The 17,003-nt window shown below is 41.0% G+C and overlaps 1 protein-coding gene across 1 annotated transcript in view; it reads right to left on the bottom strand.

The window, feature by feature from the left end:
* The window catches only part of LOC126257955 (serine/threonine-protein kinase D1), a 191,641-nt gene that overhangs the window by 41,255 nt on the left and 133,383 nt on the right, over nucleotides 1-17,003 (bottom strand). The window contains exons 15-16 of the mRNA XM_049955604.1: nucleotides 8,167-8,350; nucleotides 5,878-6,060 (exon numbers count right to left, since the gene is read on the bottom strand). Of these exons, the coding sequence (XP_049811561.1) occupies nucleotides 5,878-6,060; nucleotides 8,167-8,350 (367 nt within the window). The remainder of the gene's footprint in view (nucleotides 1-5,877; nucleotides 6,061-8,166; nucleotides 8,351-17,003) is intronic.

Here is a 17,003-nt window from a genome sequence, read left to right as displayed (position 1 = left end):
TTTTGAAAGGGGTGTGTAGCGTAAGTAAAAGCATGACTAACACTACACACACATCACACCTTTCACACAACCATCACAGACAATTGTGACTGATTCTTCACCAATTGCTGTTCCATAGGGGTTGCTAAGATTTTTCTTTGGGGCTTCAAAGGTGAAGGTGAGAATGTCCATTCTGTAGGAGTCATTTAACATCACACCTCCTCCAGCTTCTCACTCAAGTACCGGCGAAGTAGGGATCCTAGGGAAAGGGGGGGTGGAAGGGTTTTCTGTCTTTGGGGCTATCTTCTCTCACTTCTTCGATCTTAGCAACTGTCTCTACATTTTCCTTTCTTACTTCTCTATTGAGTACCTATCAATCGTTCCCTCTTTCCATATGCCTATACTTCAATCGCTTAAGTCCTCCTCAATTTCCGTGGTTCATTATAACCTTCAACTTATTTCACAGAAGTCGGCCGAAGAATCAGGATACACAAACACTTAAGCATACACACAACATATCATGAAGACGCAAAGAGTGAATGTGTGTGTGTGCGTGTGTGTGTGCCCCCCCCCCCTCCCCCACACACACACGAGGGAAACATTCCATGTGGGAAAAATATATATAAAAAAACAAGATGCTGTGACTTACCAAACGAGAAAGTGCTGGTAGAGAGACACAATTAAAAACACACACAAATTTCAAGCTTTCACAACCCAAGGTTGTTTCATCAGGAAAGAGGGAAGGAGAGGGAAAGACGAAAGGATGTGTGTTTTAAGGGAGAGGGTAAGGAGCCATTCCAATCCCGGGAGCGGAAAGACTTACCTTAGGGTGAAAAAAGGACAGGTATACACTCGTGCACACACAAACATACCCATCCGCACATATACAGACACAGGCAGACATATGTAAATGCCTAGTTTATTAACACACACACACACACACACACACACACACACACACACACACACACATCCATCCGCACATATACAGACACAAGCAGACGTATGTAAATGCAAAGAGGTTGGGCCGAGATGTCAGTCGAGGCGGAAGTACAGAGGCAAAGATGTTGTTGAATGACAGGTGAGTTACGAGCGGCGGCAACTTGAAATTAGCGGAGGTTGAGGCCAGGTGGGTAATGGGAAGAGAGAATAGATTGAAGGGCAAGTTCCCATCTCTGGAGTTCTGATAGGTTGGTGTCAGTGGGAAGTATCCAGATAACCCGGACGGTGTAACACTGTGCCAAGATGTGCTGGCCGTGCACCGAGGCATGTTTAGCCACAGGATGATCCTCATTACCAACAAACACTGTCTGCCTGTATCCGTTCATGCTAATGGACAGTTTGTTGCTGGTCATTCCCACATAGAAGGCTTCACAGTGTAGGCATGTCAGTTGGTAAATCATGTGGGTGCTTTCACATGCGGCTCAGCCTTTGATTGTGTACACCTTCCGGGTTACAGGACTGGAGTAGGTGGTGGTGGGAGGGTGCATGGGACAGGTTTTACACCGGGGGCAGTTACAAGGGTAGGAGCCAGAGGGTAGGGAAGGTGGTTTGGGGATTTCATAGGGATGAACCAAGAGGTTACGAAGGTTAGGTGGACGGCGGAAAGACACTCTTGGTGGAGTGGGGAGGATTTCATGAAGGATGGATCTCATTTCAGGGCAGGATTTGAGGAAGTCATATCCCTGCTGGAGAGCCACATTCAGAGTTTGATCCAGTTCCGGAAAGTATCCTGTCACAAGTGGGGCACTTTTGGGGTTCTTCTGTGGGAGGTTCTGGGTTTGAGGGGATGAGAAAGTGGCTCTGGTTATTTGCTTCTGTACCAGGTCGGGAGGGTAGTTACGGGATGCAAAAGCTGTTTTCAGGTTATTGGTGTAATGGTTCAGGGATTCAGCACTGGAGCAGATTCGTTTGCCACGTAGACCTAAGCTGTAGGGAAGGGACCATTTGATATGGAATGGGTGGCAGCTGTCATAATTGTTTGGCTGTGTCTGTATACGTGTGTGTGTGCGCGCGCGTGAATGTATACCTGTCCTTTTTTCCCCCTACGGTAAGTCTTTCCGCTATATATATATATATATATATATATATATATATATATATATATATATATATATATATATATATATATATATTATTATGGAGTAAGTAAGCATAAAATATATTGAATAATGGACGTAGGCACGATGTATGCTGAAAATGTAGAAGTTGTTGAGTAAAGGAGGACTCTATGATATGAAGTGAGGTATTAAAGAGTGAGTATGAAGTGTGAAATAGATTTTAATTTTACCAGATAATATTTAATTATGGTGTACATAAAGATGTATACTGGGGTGTTGAACTATGAAGCCTTCTCAGGAAGGAGAAGGAGGGTGCACCCAGCATTTATTGGATGAAATGGGCAGAAAGGCAGACCTAAGAGAGGCTGACCTATACTGTGTGGACAGGGGCACCAAGAAGGGGATTGACCTGTACCACGGATTAGGAAGTTAAAAGGGGCGTACCTACCAAAACAGAAGGAGGAATAATGACATCTTCATGATCTGGACTCACAGTGAAGAAGAACTCCAGAATTTCCTCTCCAACCTCAACTCCTTTGGTTCCATCAGATTCACCTGGTCCTACTCCAAATCCCACGCCACTTTCCTTGACGTTGACCTCCATCTGTCCAATGGCCAGCTTCACACGTCCGTCCACATCAAAACCACCAACAAGCAACAGTACCTGCATTATGACAGCTGCCACCCATTCCACATCAAACAGTCCCTTCCCTACAGCCTAGGTCTTCGTGGCAAATGAATCTGCTCCAGTCCAGAATCCCTGTACCATTACACCAATAACCTGACAACAGCTTTTGCATCCCGTAACTACCCTCCCGACCTGGTACAGAAGCAAATAACCAGAGCCACTTTCTCATCCCCTCAAACCCAGAACCTCCCACAGAAGAACCACAAAAGTGCCCCACTTGTGACAGGATACTTTCCGGGACTGGACCAGACTCTGAATGTGGCTCTCCAGTAGGGATACGACTTCCTCAAATCCTGCCCTGAAATGAGATCCATCCTTCATGAAATCCTCCCCACTCCACCAAGAGTGTCTTTCCGTCGTCCACCTAACCTTCGTAATCTGTTAGTTCATCCCTATGAAATCCCCAAACCACCTTCCCTACCCTCTGGCTCCTATCCTTGTAACCGCCCCCGGTGTAAAACCTGTCCCATGCACCCTCCCACCACCACCTACTCCAGTCCTGTAACCCGGAAGGTGTACACGATCAAAGGCAGAGCCACGTGTGAAAGCATCCACATGATTTACCAACTGACATGCCTACACTGTGATGCATTCTATGTGGGAATGACCAGCAACAAACTGTCCATTCGCATGAATGGACACAGGCAGACAAGTGTTTGTTGGTAATGAGGATCACCCTGTGGCTAAACATGCCTTGGTGCACGGCCAGCACATCTTGGCACATTGTTACACCGTCCGGGTTATCTGGATACTTCCCACCAACACCAACATATCCGAACTCCGGAGATGGGAACTTGCTCTTCAATATATCCTCTCTTCCCGTTACCCACCAGGCCTCAATCTCCGCTAATTTCAAGTTGCCGCCACTCATACCTCACCTGTCATTCAACAACATCTTTGCCTCTGCACTTCCGCCTCGACTGACATCTCTGCCCAAATCCTTTGTCTTTAAATATGTCTGCTTGTGTCTGTATATGTGTGGATGGATATGTGTGTGTGTGCGCGCGCGAGTGTATACCCGTCCTTTTTCCCCCCTAAGGTAAGTCTTTCCGCTCCCGGGATTGGAATGACTCCTTACCCTCTCCCTTAAAACCCACATCCTTTCATCTTTCCCTCTCCTTCCCTCTTTCCTCATGAGGCAACAGTTTGTTGCGAAAGCTTGAATTTTGTGTGTATGTTTGTGTTTGTTTGTGTGTCTGTCGACCTGCCAGCACTTTCATTTTGTAAGTCACATCATCTTTGTTTTTAGATATATTTTTCCTACGTGGAATGTTTCCCTCTATATATATATTAAAGTGACATCTTGCTATATATAGTCATTACAGGACAGTTTCTTGCATCACACAGGGTGTGAAGTACATAAGATGAAGATATACAAAGTAGACTAACACTGTTAAACACAATTTACCTGAAATGAAACAACAAAACTGAAAAGACGTATTCAAAATGAACTTTTGTTCCTTTTTAAAGGAGGAAATAATATCAAGTGCTTAAGTAATTAGGTTGTTTATAGTTGTTTTTTGAGATTGTGAGAGGTCTCGTCCTCTTTCCTTTAAGTGAGAATATGATGTATTACATGCTGTTTATGCAAATGACATTTCACACTCCTTAGTCGTAATAGAATAATATTAAGTTGGGAATAAGAAGTAATTGGATAGATAAAAAATGTACTCACCAACCAGTGTGTTCTCCTGCTGCCACTTGGTGGATAGATTTTTTATCCATCCAATTACATCATATTGTCAAAAATTGATTATTTTCGTTGTTATACAAGGAAAGAGAAGTCCCAGAACATACACTGTAAGCGGCTGTTTGCTCTGTTCAGACTTTAAACGGAAGGTGCGGAATATGAGAAAATGGCAAGATGTGATGATAAATAAATGGCTCCACTTGCTGTGGGTAGGGCTTTTTACATTTTGGTGTCGCGGCTTGGCAGTGGCTTCATGGTCCAAGAGCAACCACACTCTCCAAGAACGAAAACAAAAGACAGGATGGGTTTTGTGACAAATGAAATATATTGTAATCTGGATTGTCATGTTGAGTCTTCGAGGTGCATGCAGCATGTTATGATCTCTACATGCATCAAGAAAATATATGTTTGTAAAAGGAAAGTAGTGGATGTGCTTTTTCGTGATATCAGTAGAAGTTTTCTTCTTTTGCTCCAATAACAGGTGCTGAATGTGAGGAAGTTAAGCCTTTTCTCAGCTGTACATGGAATTTCAGAGGCACTGATTGGCAGGATCTCTGCTTCAAGAGAATCACCTACGGCAACCAGACTAAAAGAAAAAGGTTAAATACATTAAATGTTACGTCGGGTGACAGATCTCATGAAGTGTTCTGACTCAGCTTCAACTACAAGGAGCGAGCCAGCAGCTACATAAAACCCTAAAGCAATCGCAAAAATACTTGAAAAGTCACAGAATCGAGAAGTTACTCCAGCACTGTCAGGCTGTTGTAAATGGTGAAAGTTTCTGTGTGTTTGTTCTGTTTATTAAATTTATGGAAAAATGCTAAGAAATTATCCACCAACCCAATAATTTGCAGGTACACAACAATCTGATTGTCACAGCATGTGCCTAACGATGAAGGCATCAAAGCTTCAAAATCAATCGAATTACATCATCAAATACAACAGTTTCAAATTTATTTTGAAAAAGGGAAGTAATTGTTATTCAACACAATAATAGTCTAGCAGTTGACATCACCAATAAAAAATGGAGTTAAACCCTTAGACAATCCTGACATTTTTGTATAACTTGTTGTTTCTTTTTCCTCAAGCAAAGATTTTTATATGCAAAAAATATTAAGTTTAACCTTGGTTCATAGTCCATGTTAAGCCATAGGTTCTTGAACTTCACAGGCAAGTCATGTAGTTATCTTTTGATACACATCCAGCAAACATATAATACCACCACCTGGCCCATGTATAAGAGAGATCCGCAAACAATGATCACACAGAACAAAATTATAAAGAATGATCACACAGGACAAAGTAAGTACAAAGAACTTTCGTCAGTTAAAGCAAACCTGAATGTTATTCCCAGTACAGCACTGTCAAATCAGTATTGCATAAATTGTAAGCTTTCCCAACTTTTGCAAAACAGTATTCTATAGAACAAGAAAGCACTATAAAAGCTAATTAACACAGACCTTCTGATGAAATTTCCTTCCAAGGTATAGCTGGATACATAAAGGCAGCATTTTGTATCTGTTCATTGATATCTTCATCTTCATTGAAAGGAAATGTTCCACTAAGGCTCACGTAAACAATAACACCAACACTCCACATATCTAATGATCGATTGTATCCTTTGTTACGAAGGACTTCAGGTGCTGAAAGATAGTAAAAATATAATTGTTAATAAAGAGTATTCATATGACATTAAAATCTGAGAAAAATTGTACGAACAAGTAAACTTCCATTGTAAGGTAATATTTTTGAAATGGAAAAGGCTTATTTATCAACCTTTGGCAGCATCTACAACTCCTGATGATGAAATGTCAGAAAAACCACTGAACAATCATTGGGCAAAAAACTCAAGAGAAGCTCTGGTGGTCAACACACAAAGGCTCATCTTATGAAGGTCTTAACAGAATGTCTACGTAAGTGTTCCTGATTACACTTATAATGTGATGAAAGATGTGTAAAGTCAAATCTGAAACTGATGTGCTTCATTGTAAGGAGCGTTATATGCATTCCTTGCAGTATATGTCATAGACTCCCAATACAGATTTGTTGTCAATACGGCCATCACTAAAGTGTCACCATAAGCAAATAAAAAAATCTTGGTGACATAACATGTCACTAACAACTTCGTTTTTGTGGGTGTCCACAGCCTCTAAATTTTTAATAAAAGAAAACATGGTCTGTAGCAAGCTGTGACATTACAGCCTACTACAGACCATATTTTCATTTATTATATGTCACTAACACTTTGACAGAATCAATAGCTGATATTAGCATGAACACCATATTTTACAATGAACTAACATAAGAAGTAATCATAAAAGTAAGTTCAGAGGTTTTCTCATGCTACCAGAGAGGTTAACAGCTTTTGCACTAAACCAGAATCATCCATTTGGCTGGAAACTTGAAAGCATATTGTCAGTAATAACAAAATGCTGAGCTTTAGGATACAGTAGGAATCTTGTACTGGTCTAATGGTTTAGATTAGAAACACCAAGAATTTGGCTCATGATCTGGCTTCTGTGTCATAACACCCAGCCTGGCTGCACACCTCCCCCACCGCCATACCATGCCACGTCACACCATGCTGTCTGAGCAGGAGACGGCGGAAGAGGAGGAAACTGTGAACATGCTGTATTTAAATGGCAATGCATTCGCACAACATATGGCTAGGTTTCGCATTTCTCAACAAAACAGATGACAAAGAAACAAATTTTTAATATTATTTAATTACTTTGGCACACTGAAGACATAATATAATTTTTATCTGGTAGAAACTGTCAGCATATGGACAGAAGCAGACAATTTCACATATTTTCGTAATCAGGTTGCAATGAAATTATGACTTATTTATTTTCATAATGGGAAAAAAATCTTTTACACACGTGTTGATTGACATATTGTAGCACTTTTGCAGCCTCATTACGGAGATGTGGAACTTTTATGTGAGGGTGGAATCTCTACCTGAGGAAAACAATGAAGACATCCTGGACAGTTTAAATGTAAAAGGATTTGTCTTTCTTCAAAGTTCACATTTCCTAAAAATGGCAGTGAATTTAAAGAAATGGACTGTGTTTGTCAGAATTTCTCTCTTCTACAATGCAATTTTCTTTTTACATTCATCTCCCTCAAATCAAAAATAAATTGTTTCTCATCTTGCAATGTCTTACTCTGAATAGTGTGCAGTCAGGATCACCTAAAATGTGAGGTCTGCAATCTACTATGGACACTCTAAGTTTTGCTTCCATTTATTTTTAAAAGCTAGTGAAGATTGATTGCTAGACTGCATCTTTTTGTGCAAGTAGCCACTGGATCTGTGACTGTTCTCCATACCACAAACAAATAGCAAAGGCTGAACAGCACTGACATCGTGATTTTGCAGAACTGAAGTGAGTTGTGCCAGTCGAAAAATGCCACACCGCAATTCTAAATAAAATGTTGCGCTGCACCATGTACTTTCGAGAAGGATGAACAAAGCTGAGACAGCCCAAGCTTCAGCCCACACATGTGGCTCATGTGTGGTTTGGCACACTGTGGCCAGCCCTGGCCTAGATGGAGATGTGGTCTGGAGACTGACTCTGAAAATTATAAGTAAAATGTCTAGACTGTTCATGAATCATGACAATAGCAGTGATGAGTGCTTGTGCTCCACATGTTGAAAGAGAGGAAATAAAGTGAGGAATCCCATCAATTAATGACCTATATTATGGAAAATGTTAATCACTCTTAATATTATTATGAAATATTCTTACCTAGATAGGCAGGAGTACCGACCACAGATCTTCTAAACGACTTCTCACCAATTATGCGCGCATAGCCAAAGTCACACAGTTTCACCTGAGGAAACTCTGAGTCAGAGCTGAGCAACACATTCTCTGGCTTGAGATCACAATGTACAATATTTTTGCTATGGAGATGTTTCAGGGCTATAAGAATCTGTAAATGACAACAACAGAAGTCCTCACTATCCCTTTTAAGAAAATTTCTTTCTACAGCACAACTTAAAGCACAAGGTTCCTCTACATCACAGCTTATTATTATTATTATTACCGTAAATATTATTACAAAGTAAATGTTATGGAATTTAACAGCCAAACTTCTGAATTATCTATAGAGTCATTTGCAAGATGTGGAGAAATCCTATCTACATAACATCACTATCAGTTTATTTGCAGAATAATGTCTTTTTCATTCATTTTAGTATCATTAGCACAGAAAATAATTCCACAGGGTATTCAAGTGTGAAAGTATAAAAAAAAAAATGTTCTGCAGGGTAACAATAAGATGTCACACTGAACTACTTGACCAGCTTACAAGTAGTACTCTGCCTCCACTTCAGATTTCTGCCCAGTAGACCATCAAGGACTTTTACACATAGTGCAATCCAATGCAATATATGAGGCTTATCTCAGTCTACCATAATTCTAGTGTTGCCCAGCTTCGTACGCATGCATGCATGTATGCATGTATGTATGTATGTATATAAGTATACTTCCATCTTTGTGTTCTACAGAACTTAATGCCTCCACTGTATGATGTTTATTTCTATTCATTACAGTGTTTGTATTCTACCACGTGTTTTCCAATGGTGTCTTCAATAGATTGAAACTGAAATTTTTTGCTGGAAAACTTTTATAGGTATGTTAACAACTGCCGTCTCAGATATAGTCAAGTTCGCATCTTTGATTAAAGAGACTTGTTATCAGGAAACGTTAATGTTTCTGAACAATCTGTTACGGTATTTTGAAGATATCTTCTTTAAGTTACAAACAGGGGTGGGACCATCATCTAAACTGACAGAAGTCCACACATGAGTTTAATTTTACTCCTGTGCAGTTGTTAAGAATGTGATCATCTACTTCCTGTTAAAAAGATAAGAGGGCATGTTAAACTTATTGTCCGCATTATGACAAAATAATGAGTGTGCATTTTACTAATTCTGAGATACAGGTGATTAAATGTTTCATCGCTCCAAAATTAATTATGGTAATTTAACAAACTGATTTTTATCTAATTTATTGTTACCACATTTACTAATATTAGGAGATGAGATTCGTCACCATACTTCTTCATGTTGAGCAGGGCAGTGTGTCAATTGCCTATTTGTTGTTCTGGAATTAGCAAGACATACTGATTTTATATATACCAAATATAAATCAGACTTATTGGATGCCAATTCCAACTCTATTGCTTCAAAATAAACATGATACATTGCAAATCAAAGACTGAATCAACAGTATAACTATAAACTAACAATCTAACCCAAAGAAACCTATAAACAGCATCAGAGTCCTCTTCAAAATGCAGATCAGGCAATGCGTCACGCACAGTTTCATGGCTTAACAAATTGTTTCATACTCATGATTTACTGCACAATCATGTGTTTCTTACACATTACGAGCAGATTCTTAAGTTTTGCTTTAGTTTTCTCATATATGCCTTGGGAAAAATACATTTGCTGAAGGGCATCCCTTTCTTTTTAATGTTAATTCAATAAAAGTCCCGATCTAATCTGTCTCATAAAACACTGTTTTCTTTCAGAGTGGAGTAGGTTAACACAGTGCACGGGAATTTTTAGGATGCCTTTCTAATCAATTTCAATGTTTAGAAAACTGTTGTATAGCTTAGAGAAGACAACAAAATGGATGAAGATTCTTCCTGCAACTTCAAATGAATTGTGTCCTTCCTTGATGGTGGTACACTGGCACAAACATACTTTCCTCCTCTATCGTAAAACAAAGTCATACTTCAATGTCACTTGACTGTATGTGGAGTATTTTTCATAATTTTTTTAATGCTTTGTGAGAGAAATTTCTCATACCAATGATACCTCCGTAGAGGGGAAGCCACGACAGCTAGAGAGTGTAGCACAGTGGCACTATTTAGTCAAAAATGTGCAAAGTAGGAAGTAGATTACAGCACAGCCATCCGCAGGTAAGTGCTGATGTTATGCCTTACAAAACACAACGGCACCTAAGCGGTAGAAGGTGGAAGCCTTTCCACACCAGCAACTATGGAAGTTTTTAGTACACGTGCTGTAATGCACAGCAGAGCCCTAGCAAGTGCAGCCCATGAGTGCATAAATACCTGTCCACTTTTGTATTGAATCATTTTTTGTTAGTATCGCAGCACTACCACCATAGGGCTGTGTCACTTGGGGCAGTATCCAGAATGCTGTACAGGGTCCATAGTTTGACCTTGCATCAGGGCAACCTGCCCTGAGCCACGGGCTGCAGAGCTGCCACGGCGCCTGCCAAGCCCTGGGACACAGTGCACCACTTCTACAATGGGTCACAGCCACTGCTGTGCTGAAGATATCAGCTGTGCCTCGGTTGCCACTGCCTTAGATGTCGAGTCAAGAGGCCGTCACTGATAAAAGCAGTAACATTGCGAAACTGTTTGGCCATGCCACGCACTGTCAGCATTGTAGGAGGTTACACACACACACGTGCATGTGGGAGACAAGTGGATGCCTCAACCACACTGTCGCTGCTTGTAATGAATCACAGTGAAGGGCTGTAATAAAGAAATTTGAAAAGGACAAAACTACTCTATTTACTCCAGTCCTCTTTCAATAGTGACACTGTCAGTTACAGCAAAACTTTCTGATAGCCGAGTTTTGCACAGGTGTTTTCTCATGTTTTGTAATCAGACATCACACTGGAGAGAACAAATTTGTCGGGCTCAGAGTTATTGTCACCTTGAAACTGTTTTACAGAACAAGTCTGTTTCCTCACTATGGCCAATAATTCAGAACAGCAAAAAATGTGAATGACCTAAGCCAGTAACCAGGTTAAAAAAATAGCTATGAAAATGCAATTACACGAAGTATACATATCAAAGGAAGGAATGTTTTAAGTAGAGAGTAGCCTGGATTGTTTGGAGAAATAAACACAGTGCTCCTGGTTGCTGGATAAGGAACTGCTTGGCAGCTGTGATGCACCTGGCACCTGTTACAATAATCTACACTGTATCATTACACTGATCGATCGTGCTGCAAGACCGCTGTCCATGATGACGGCAGATGACATTGTGGCAGACACCATACCAGCCCCCTTGGTACAAGCACAGCGTCGGTATTGAGAAAGTGAGCAGCGAAACGTATCCTATGTCCCGAATCAGTCATTCGTGCCAGTGATTGCGAGTTGTTCAGCCAGAGCTGCACTTCAGGCAACGGGTGGGTTGCAGGTTCTGGAGGCAAATACTGACCTTGACTGGTTGTGTATGGCGGTGCTTCTTTGAACACGTACATAGGCTTCACTCTACTGATGGAACAGTATACTCCTTGCTGTTCCATAAAATGTCCACAGTCAGTCATTCGTGCCAGTGATTGCGAGTTGTTCAGCCAGAGCTGCACTTCAGGCAACGGGTGGGTTGCAGGTTCTGGAGGCAAATACTGACCTTGACTGGTTGTGTATGGCGGTGCTTCTTTGAACACGTACATAGGCTTCACTCTACTGATGGAACACTATACTCCTTGCTGTTCCATAAAATGTCCACAGTCTGCGCATCTCGTTGTAACATGTCGCACAGGCTGATGTAAAGGCTGTAAAGGTGGCTTTGTTCCCTTAGCATGGAGTATGGCATATGAGATGTCTCTAATTGTTGTGTACTTAACATTGTGTTGTGTCATATGAGAAGCTTTTGATGGGTTGATTTGAGCAATGTGTTCAGTAGCTGTAGAAAGAACTGTAGTTGGACTCATGTAGCTTCAAGCATTGTGTTTGTGTCAATGTACTCACCTGAAAGATGTAATGTTTGTCTGTAAACTAGTTCGGTGGCCGAGGATTTGATATCACTTGCATGTAGTCCTCAGGTCCAGAAGTACTACTGGCAAGTCAGTCAACAAAGTGACATCATGGCTCATGAGTGCTACTTTCACTGAACAGTGATAGCATTCCAGCATGCCATTACTGGCTGGTTGGTAACTGCTTGTTCTATGGTGTTTACTGTTACTGAACTTGGAAAGCTGACTGAATCATTCTGATTCAGATTGCAGTCCATGATCATATACCTAGGTGACACATGTTGTGAATGCTGTTGAACACTTGATTGTGGAATGCTGGTTGGAGAAAAAGGCAGTGTCTTCTACTTGGAGATGTTGCAATACACTTTTGAATCTACTTTGGGAACATCATCAATAAGTTTCTGCTGTAGTGATGAAGTAGCATTGTCAATGAAGGTGCAGAGTTCATCACCCTCCTGCTGTGCTTTTGCTAATGCCACAAAATCAATCAGGTCTTCCACATTGCTGGTGTGCAAAACAAAGTCTGCTACGATTTTGCCAATACCACAGATTTGTAGAATGTCCGTACTGAACTGTACCACGAACTCAAGTTGACTGAAATGGCGTGGAGAGCAATTGGCGCTTTTCTGTTTAAATGGGTAAATCAAAGGCTTATGGTCTGAAAATATCGTGAATAAAGGGGCCTCTGTCTGTGGAAGAAAATACTGAAAGGGCTCATATACTCCTGAATTTAATCAGCAAGCTCTGCAACTATATCTAATGGCGTGTCCTCCTGTGATGCTACTATCGCTTTCACGTGTGCTGGTAATCTGCTACTTCACAGTGTATGTAACAGATTGTCCGGAATGGTACTACTACACTTTGCTACAAGGTGTACGACTTTGCTTCTGCTGTTTGCTGATAGGTGGTGACAATGGCAAGTAGGGGTCGAAAGAAACAGATCTGATTCTGCTGGTCTGCGTTGGCTGCTTTTATACTGAGCGCATGACCTTGGTTAGATAACAGCGCTGATAACGGACTTAGCCGCTGCGAGAGCCAGCGCGGGAGTGTTATCCCGGACGCGCGCTGTAGGTGTTCTAGCAGTGCGCGTCAAGCTGGCGAGCCGGCCCAAGCGGGTTGTATCATGCAGCCTTGCAGGCGCTCAGCGGCCAACGCGGCACTATGTTTTCGATTTTTTTCAAACTGTTGCATCCTTGAGCCCCCAGTTCACGATGTATGCTCACGTTATATTCTCAGCAAGTACACCAAGTCCTTTCATCCATACATGTATTTTTTCATCATTACTAACTTTACGACAGGAGCGGGTATACAATGTAAAAGGTATATTACTATATACATAACTAGGTCTAGATTGGGACTTGGCATCTATTCCAGGTCTTGTAAACGATGACATCTTGGTCGGCGAATGATTCCAATCCAGGTACAGAGCCATTCTCACATCAGACAATGGCTACAGTAAACGATCCACTTCCAGTATTCCCTGTCCCAGCATCAAGACTGAAATTAATTCAACATCCACGGAAAAAAAAAAAAAAACCGGCCCATTCAATACAACACTTTGCGCAGTGCCATTAGTACCAAGTTTATTCTCCAGCCATTGTGGAATAGATGCTAACTCCCAATCTAGACCTAGTTATGTATATAGTAATATGCCTTTTACATTGTATACCCGCTCCTGTCGTAAAGTTAGTAATGATGAAAAAATACATGTATGGATGAAAGGACTTGGTGTACTTGCTGAGAATGTAACTTTAACTGGTAATGTAACCCTGTACTATAATTATTAATAAAGTGTGATCTGTAGTGTCAGCCATCAACAGGTGAGTGTACATCGCGAACCGGGGGCTCAAGGATGCAACAGTTTGAAAAAAATCGAAAACATAGTGCCGCGTTGGCCGCCTGCGAGGCTGCATGATGCAACCCACTTGGGCCGGCTCGCCGTGCGTTGCTAGAACACCTACAGCGCGCGTCAGGGATAACGCTCCCACGCTGGCTCTCGCAGAGGCTAAGTCCGTTATCAGCACTGTTATGTAATCAAGGTCATGCGCTCAGTATAAAAGCGGCCAACGCAGACCAGCGGAATCATTCCGCTGTGAGCTATATCTGCAACAGCATTGAAGCACTATGCCTCGTTGATGTGTTATATCGTCAACGTCGCCATCGCATGCCAGTCTACAAACACATATTAAGCCTGGAGTATAAATTTGGTACTAATGGCACTACGCAAAGTGTTGTATTAAATGGTCCGATTTTTTTCCGTGGGTGTCGAGTTAATTTTAGTCTTGATGCTGGGAAAGGGAGTACTGGAAGTAGATGGTTTACTGTAGCCATTGTCCGATGTGAGAATGCCTCTCTACCTGGATTGGAATCATTCGCCGACCGAGAGGTTTAATAGTTTTCAGTTAATAGAATAAACTAAATGTAGTATGGGAGGATATCCACTTTGTGCTTTCCTTTTGGCGCACAAGGTGACCTTGTGCGGCTGAGCCATGCGAAAATCCAAGGAAATGAGTTGCTGACAGACAGGCCGAACGTGCAGAAGGAAGTTGCATTTAGCATTTTCAGTGATGCCGACAATTGTGAATTCGTGCAACCAGTGCCAATAATCTGAAGAGGCCACAGTGAATGGAGTAGGAAAATCCTCCATCATTTAAGCTGCAGAATGCAAGAGTTTCTGAACTGATATTGATCGCAAGGTTGAGTGCGGCAACCAAGGGCAAAAAGAATGAAATGATCATGTGGCATTGTTGCCTGGGAGGCACTGTCCAGGGAAGTTCTGCGACTGGGTGCAAGTCTTATTTCAGGTGACGCCACATTGGGTGACTTGTGCATCAGTGGTGATGAGATGATGATGATGATGATGATGATGATGACGACAACAACACAACACCCAGTCCACGGGCATAGAAAATCTCCAACCCGGCCGGGAATCGAACCCAGGGTCACAACATGGTAGGCAAGCACATTACCACTCAGCTAAGCAGGCGGACTACCAAGGGCATAATGGTGGCCACAGGTACAATGGCTTGTTTCAGTAATGTGCACCAATACTGAGATAAGAAGACATTGTTCTTCTGGCACACCATCTCAACAGCAGCTACTCAGAATCTACATATTCAAGGCAAGGAAGGTCTTATGTTAATTTACAGAATCAGAAGTGCAGAGATCTCAATCAGTATTATCAAATATGTGACGCAGATCTGAATAATGAAATAATTCACACTAATGGTTTTAAATAGTTCTAGATCTTTACAAGTTCCTACTGCCACTATTCAAGTAACTTCATGTAATAATTTGAGTACATAAAGGTCATTTTTTTTAAAAAAAGCACGACTGAATGCTTCCTCAGAGCTACAGAACAGTTTGCTGAAAAAAAAAAAAAACATTTTTACTAAAGTAATTTTTACAGGAGTTTAACATTAAAATGATCAGTAAAATGATAACTTTTTTGGTCACATTGCACAGCAGTATCTCGTGTTAGTAGTGAATATGCTACAAGTGTCAGCTTACCCATCTTGTGTTTGAGTTTGCAGAATGTTAACGTAAAAATACAGAAACATTTCAGTAAAAGTATAAGTATTTTATCTAAAGCAAAGAACTCAAGTTCAAAAATTTAATTACTTTCACATTTCCTTCATAAACATTGAATAACATTTGTTTCTTCACAGCTGGCAACCAATCATTGTGGTTTTAGTTTGATTTTCATGGGATTTCACATGGGAAGTGACCATGGCTCTAGTCGAGCCTCACTGACCAAGTCTCACTGAGGCTATCTGCTATTGTTGTGGCTTATTGGAATCATAATGCAGTGAGATAGTACAGAAGATAAGAATGGTGTTATTTCATGAGACGATTAAAACAGTCCTCTATCGCAGATCAAACTATCTGATTACCTCCGTTTTGGTGACAATGTTTAACGGGTTAAAAATTCACTACATATTTTGTAATTTACAAGATGAGATAGATTTCATATTTTTAAGTGAATAAATAAGTATATGCTCTTCTGAGTGAATAACAGAGTAATTGCACGGCAGTGAGATATGCGAAGCTGGGCAGGTGGCTAAAGTTTTCTGTGGCAGTCACACAGCCAGCAATAGCGGCAGAAAAGAGATGGACACACAGACCATAGAGACAGTGCAAGCCACTGGAATCGTAAACCTTCCTCCAAGAAAACCATTTCCTCAAGTAATACAACATGAGTAATGGATGTGGTGATAAGTGCTCAGACATGTAAGCTAATGTCTTTTCTTAGTTGAAACTGAGAGACAGTATTACAAAAAAAAGATAAAGTGGATCACCCTTACACCAACTTACAATTCTAATCTTGTCGATATGAGTTCACGTAGTGAATTATAGCCATTGAAAAACAACCAAGAGTTCAGCCATGGTACCCCATTTCTGTGTGACCTGTTACAAAAATGCATGATCAGTTGACTGTAACTTTGGATGGTTCTCACAATGAGTGATATACATAGACAGAAATGTAGAGTTCTTCCGCTGACCCCACTTCCAGCTAACTTCAACTTCACTTGCAAATTTCTGGTAGCACCACAATGTAAATAGAGAAACATGATGATTTCAGCTGATCCTCTTTAACTGCCTCTATCATTCTACAAGTAACAAGTTTTGTCTTGATTTCTTAGGTTGTATATGGTGAAATTGTATAGTCAGTTTTCTCAGGTAGAACATTCGCTCACAAGGTCCCTTAGGCATATTTAACATAGCTTATAGATCCAAATTTACAGTCAGAACACTTATTTCCCTTTGTGCTAACATTTTGTCTTCACTGCACTTCTTTCAAGCCAGATCTCTTCTCTGCAAATGTTTATCACAATCTTCTTG

This window comes from Schistocerca nitens, chromosome 1, assembly GCF_023898315.1.
Source record: "Schistocerca nitens isolate TAMUIC-IGC-003100 chromosome 1, iqSchNite1.1, whole genome shotgun sequence".
Taxonomy (NCBI): Eukaryota; Metazoa; Arthropoda; class Insecta; order Orthoptera; family Acrididae; genus Schistocerca; species Schistocerca nitens.
This window is presented reverse-complemented; position numbering and strand designations above follow the sequence as displayed.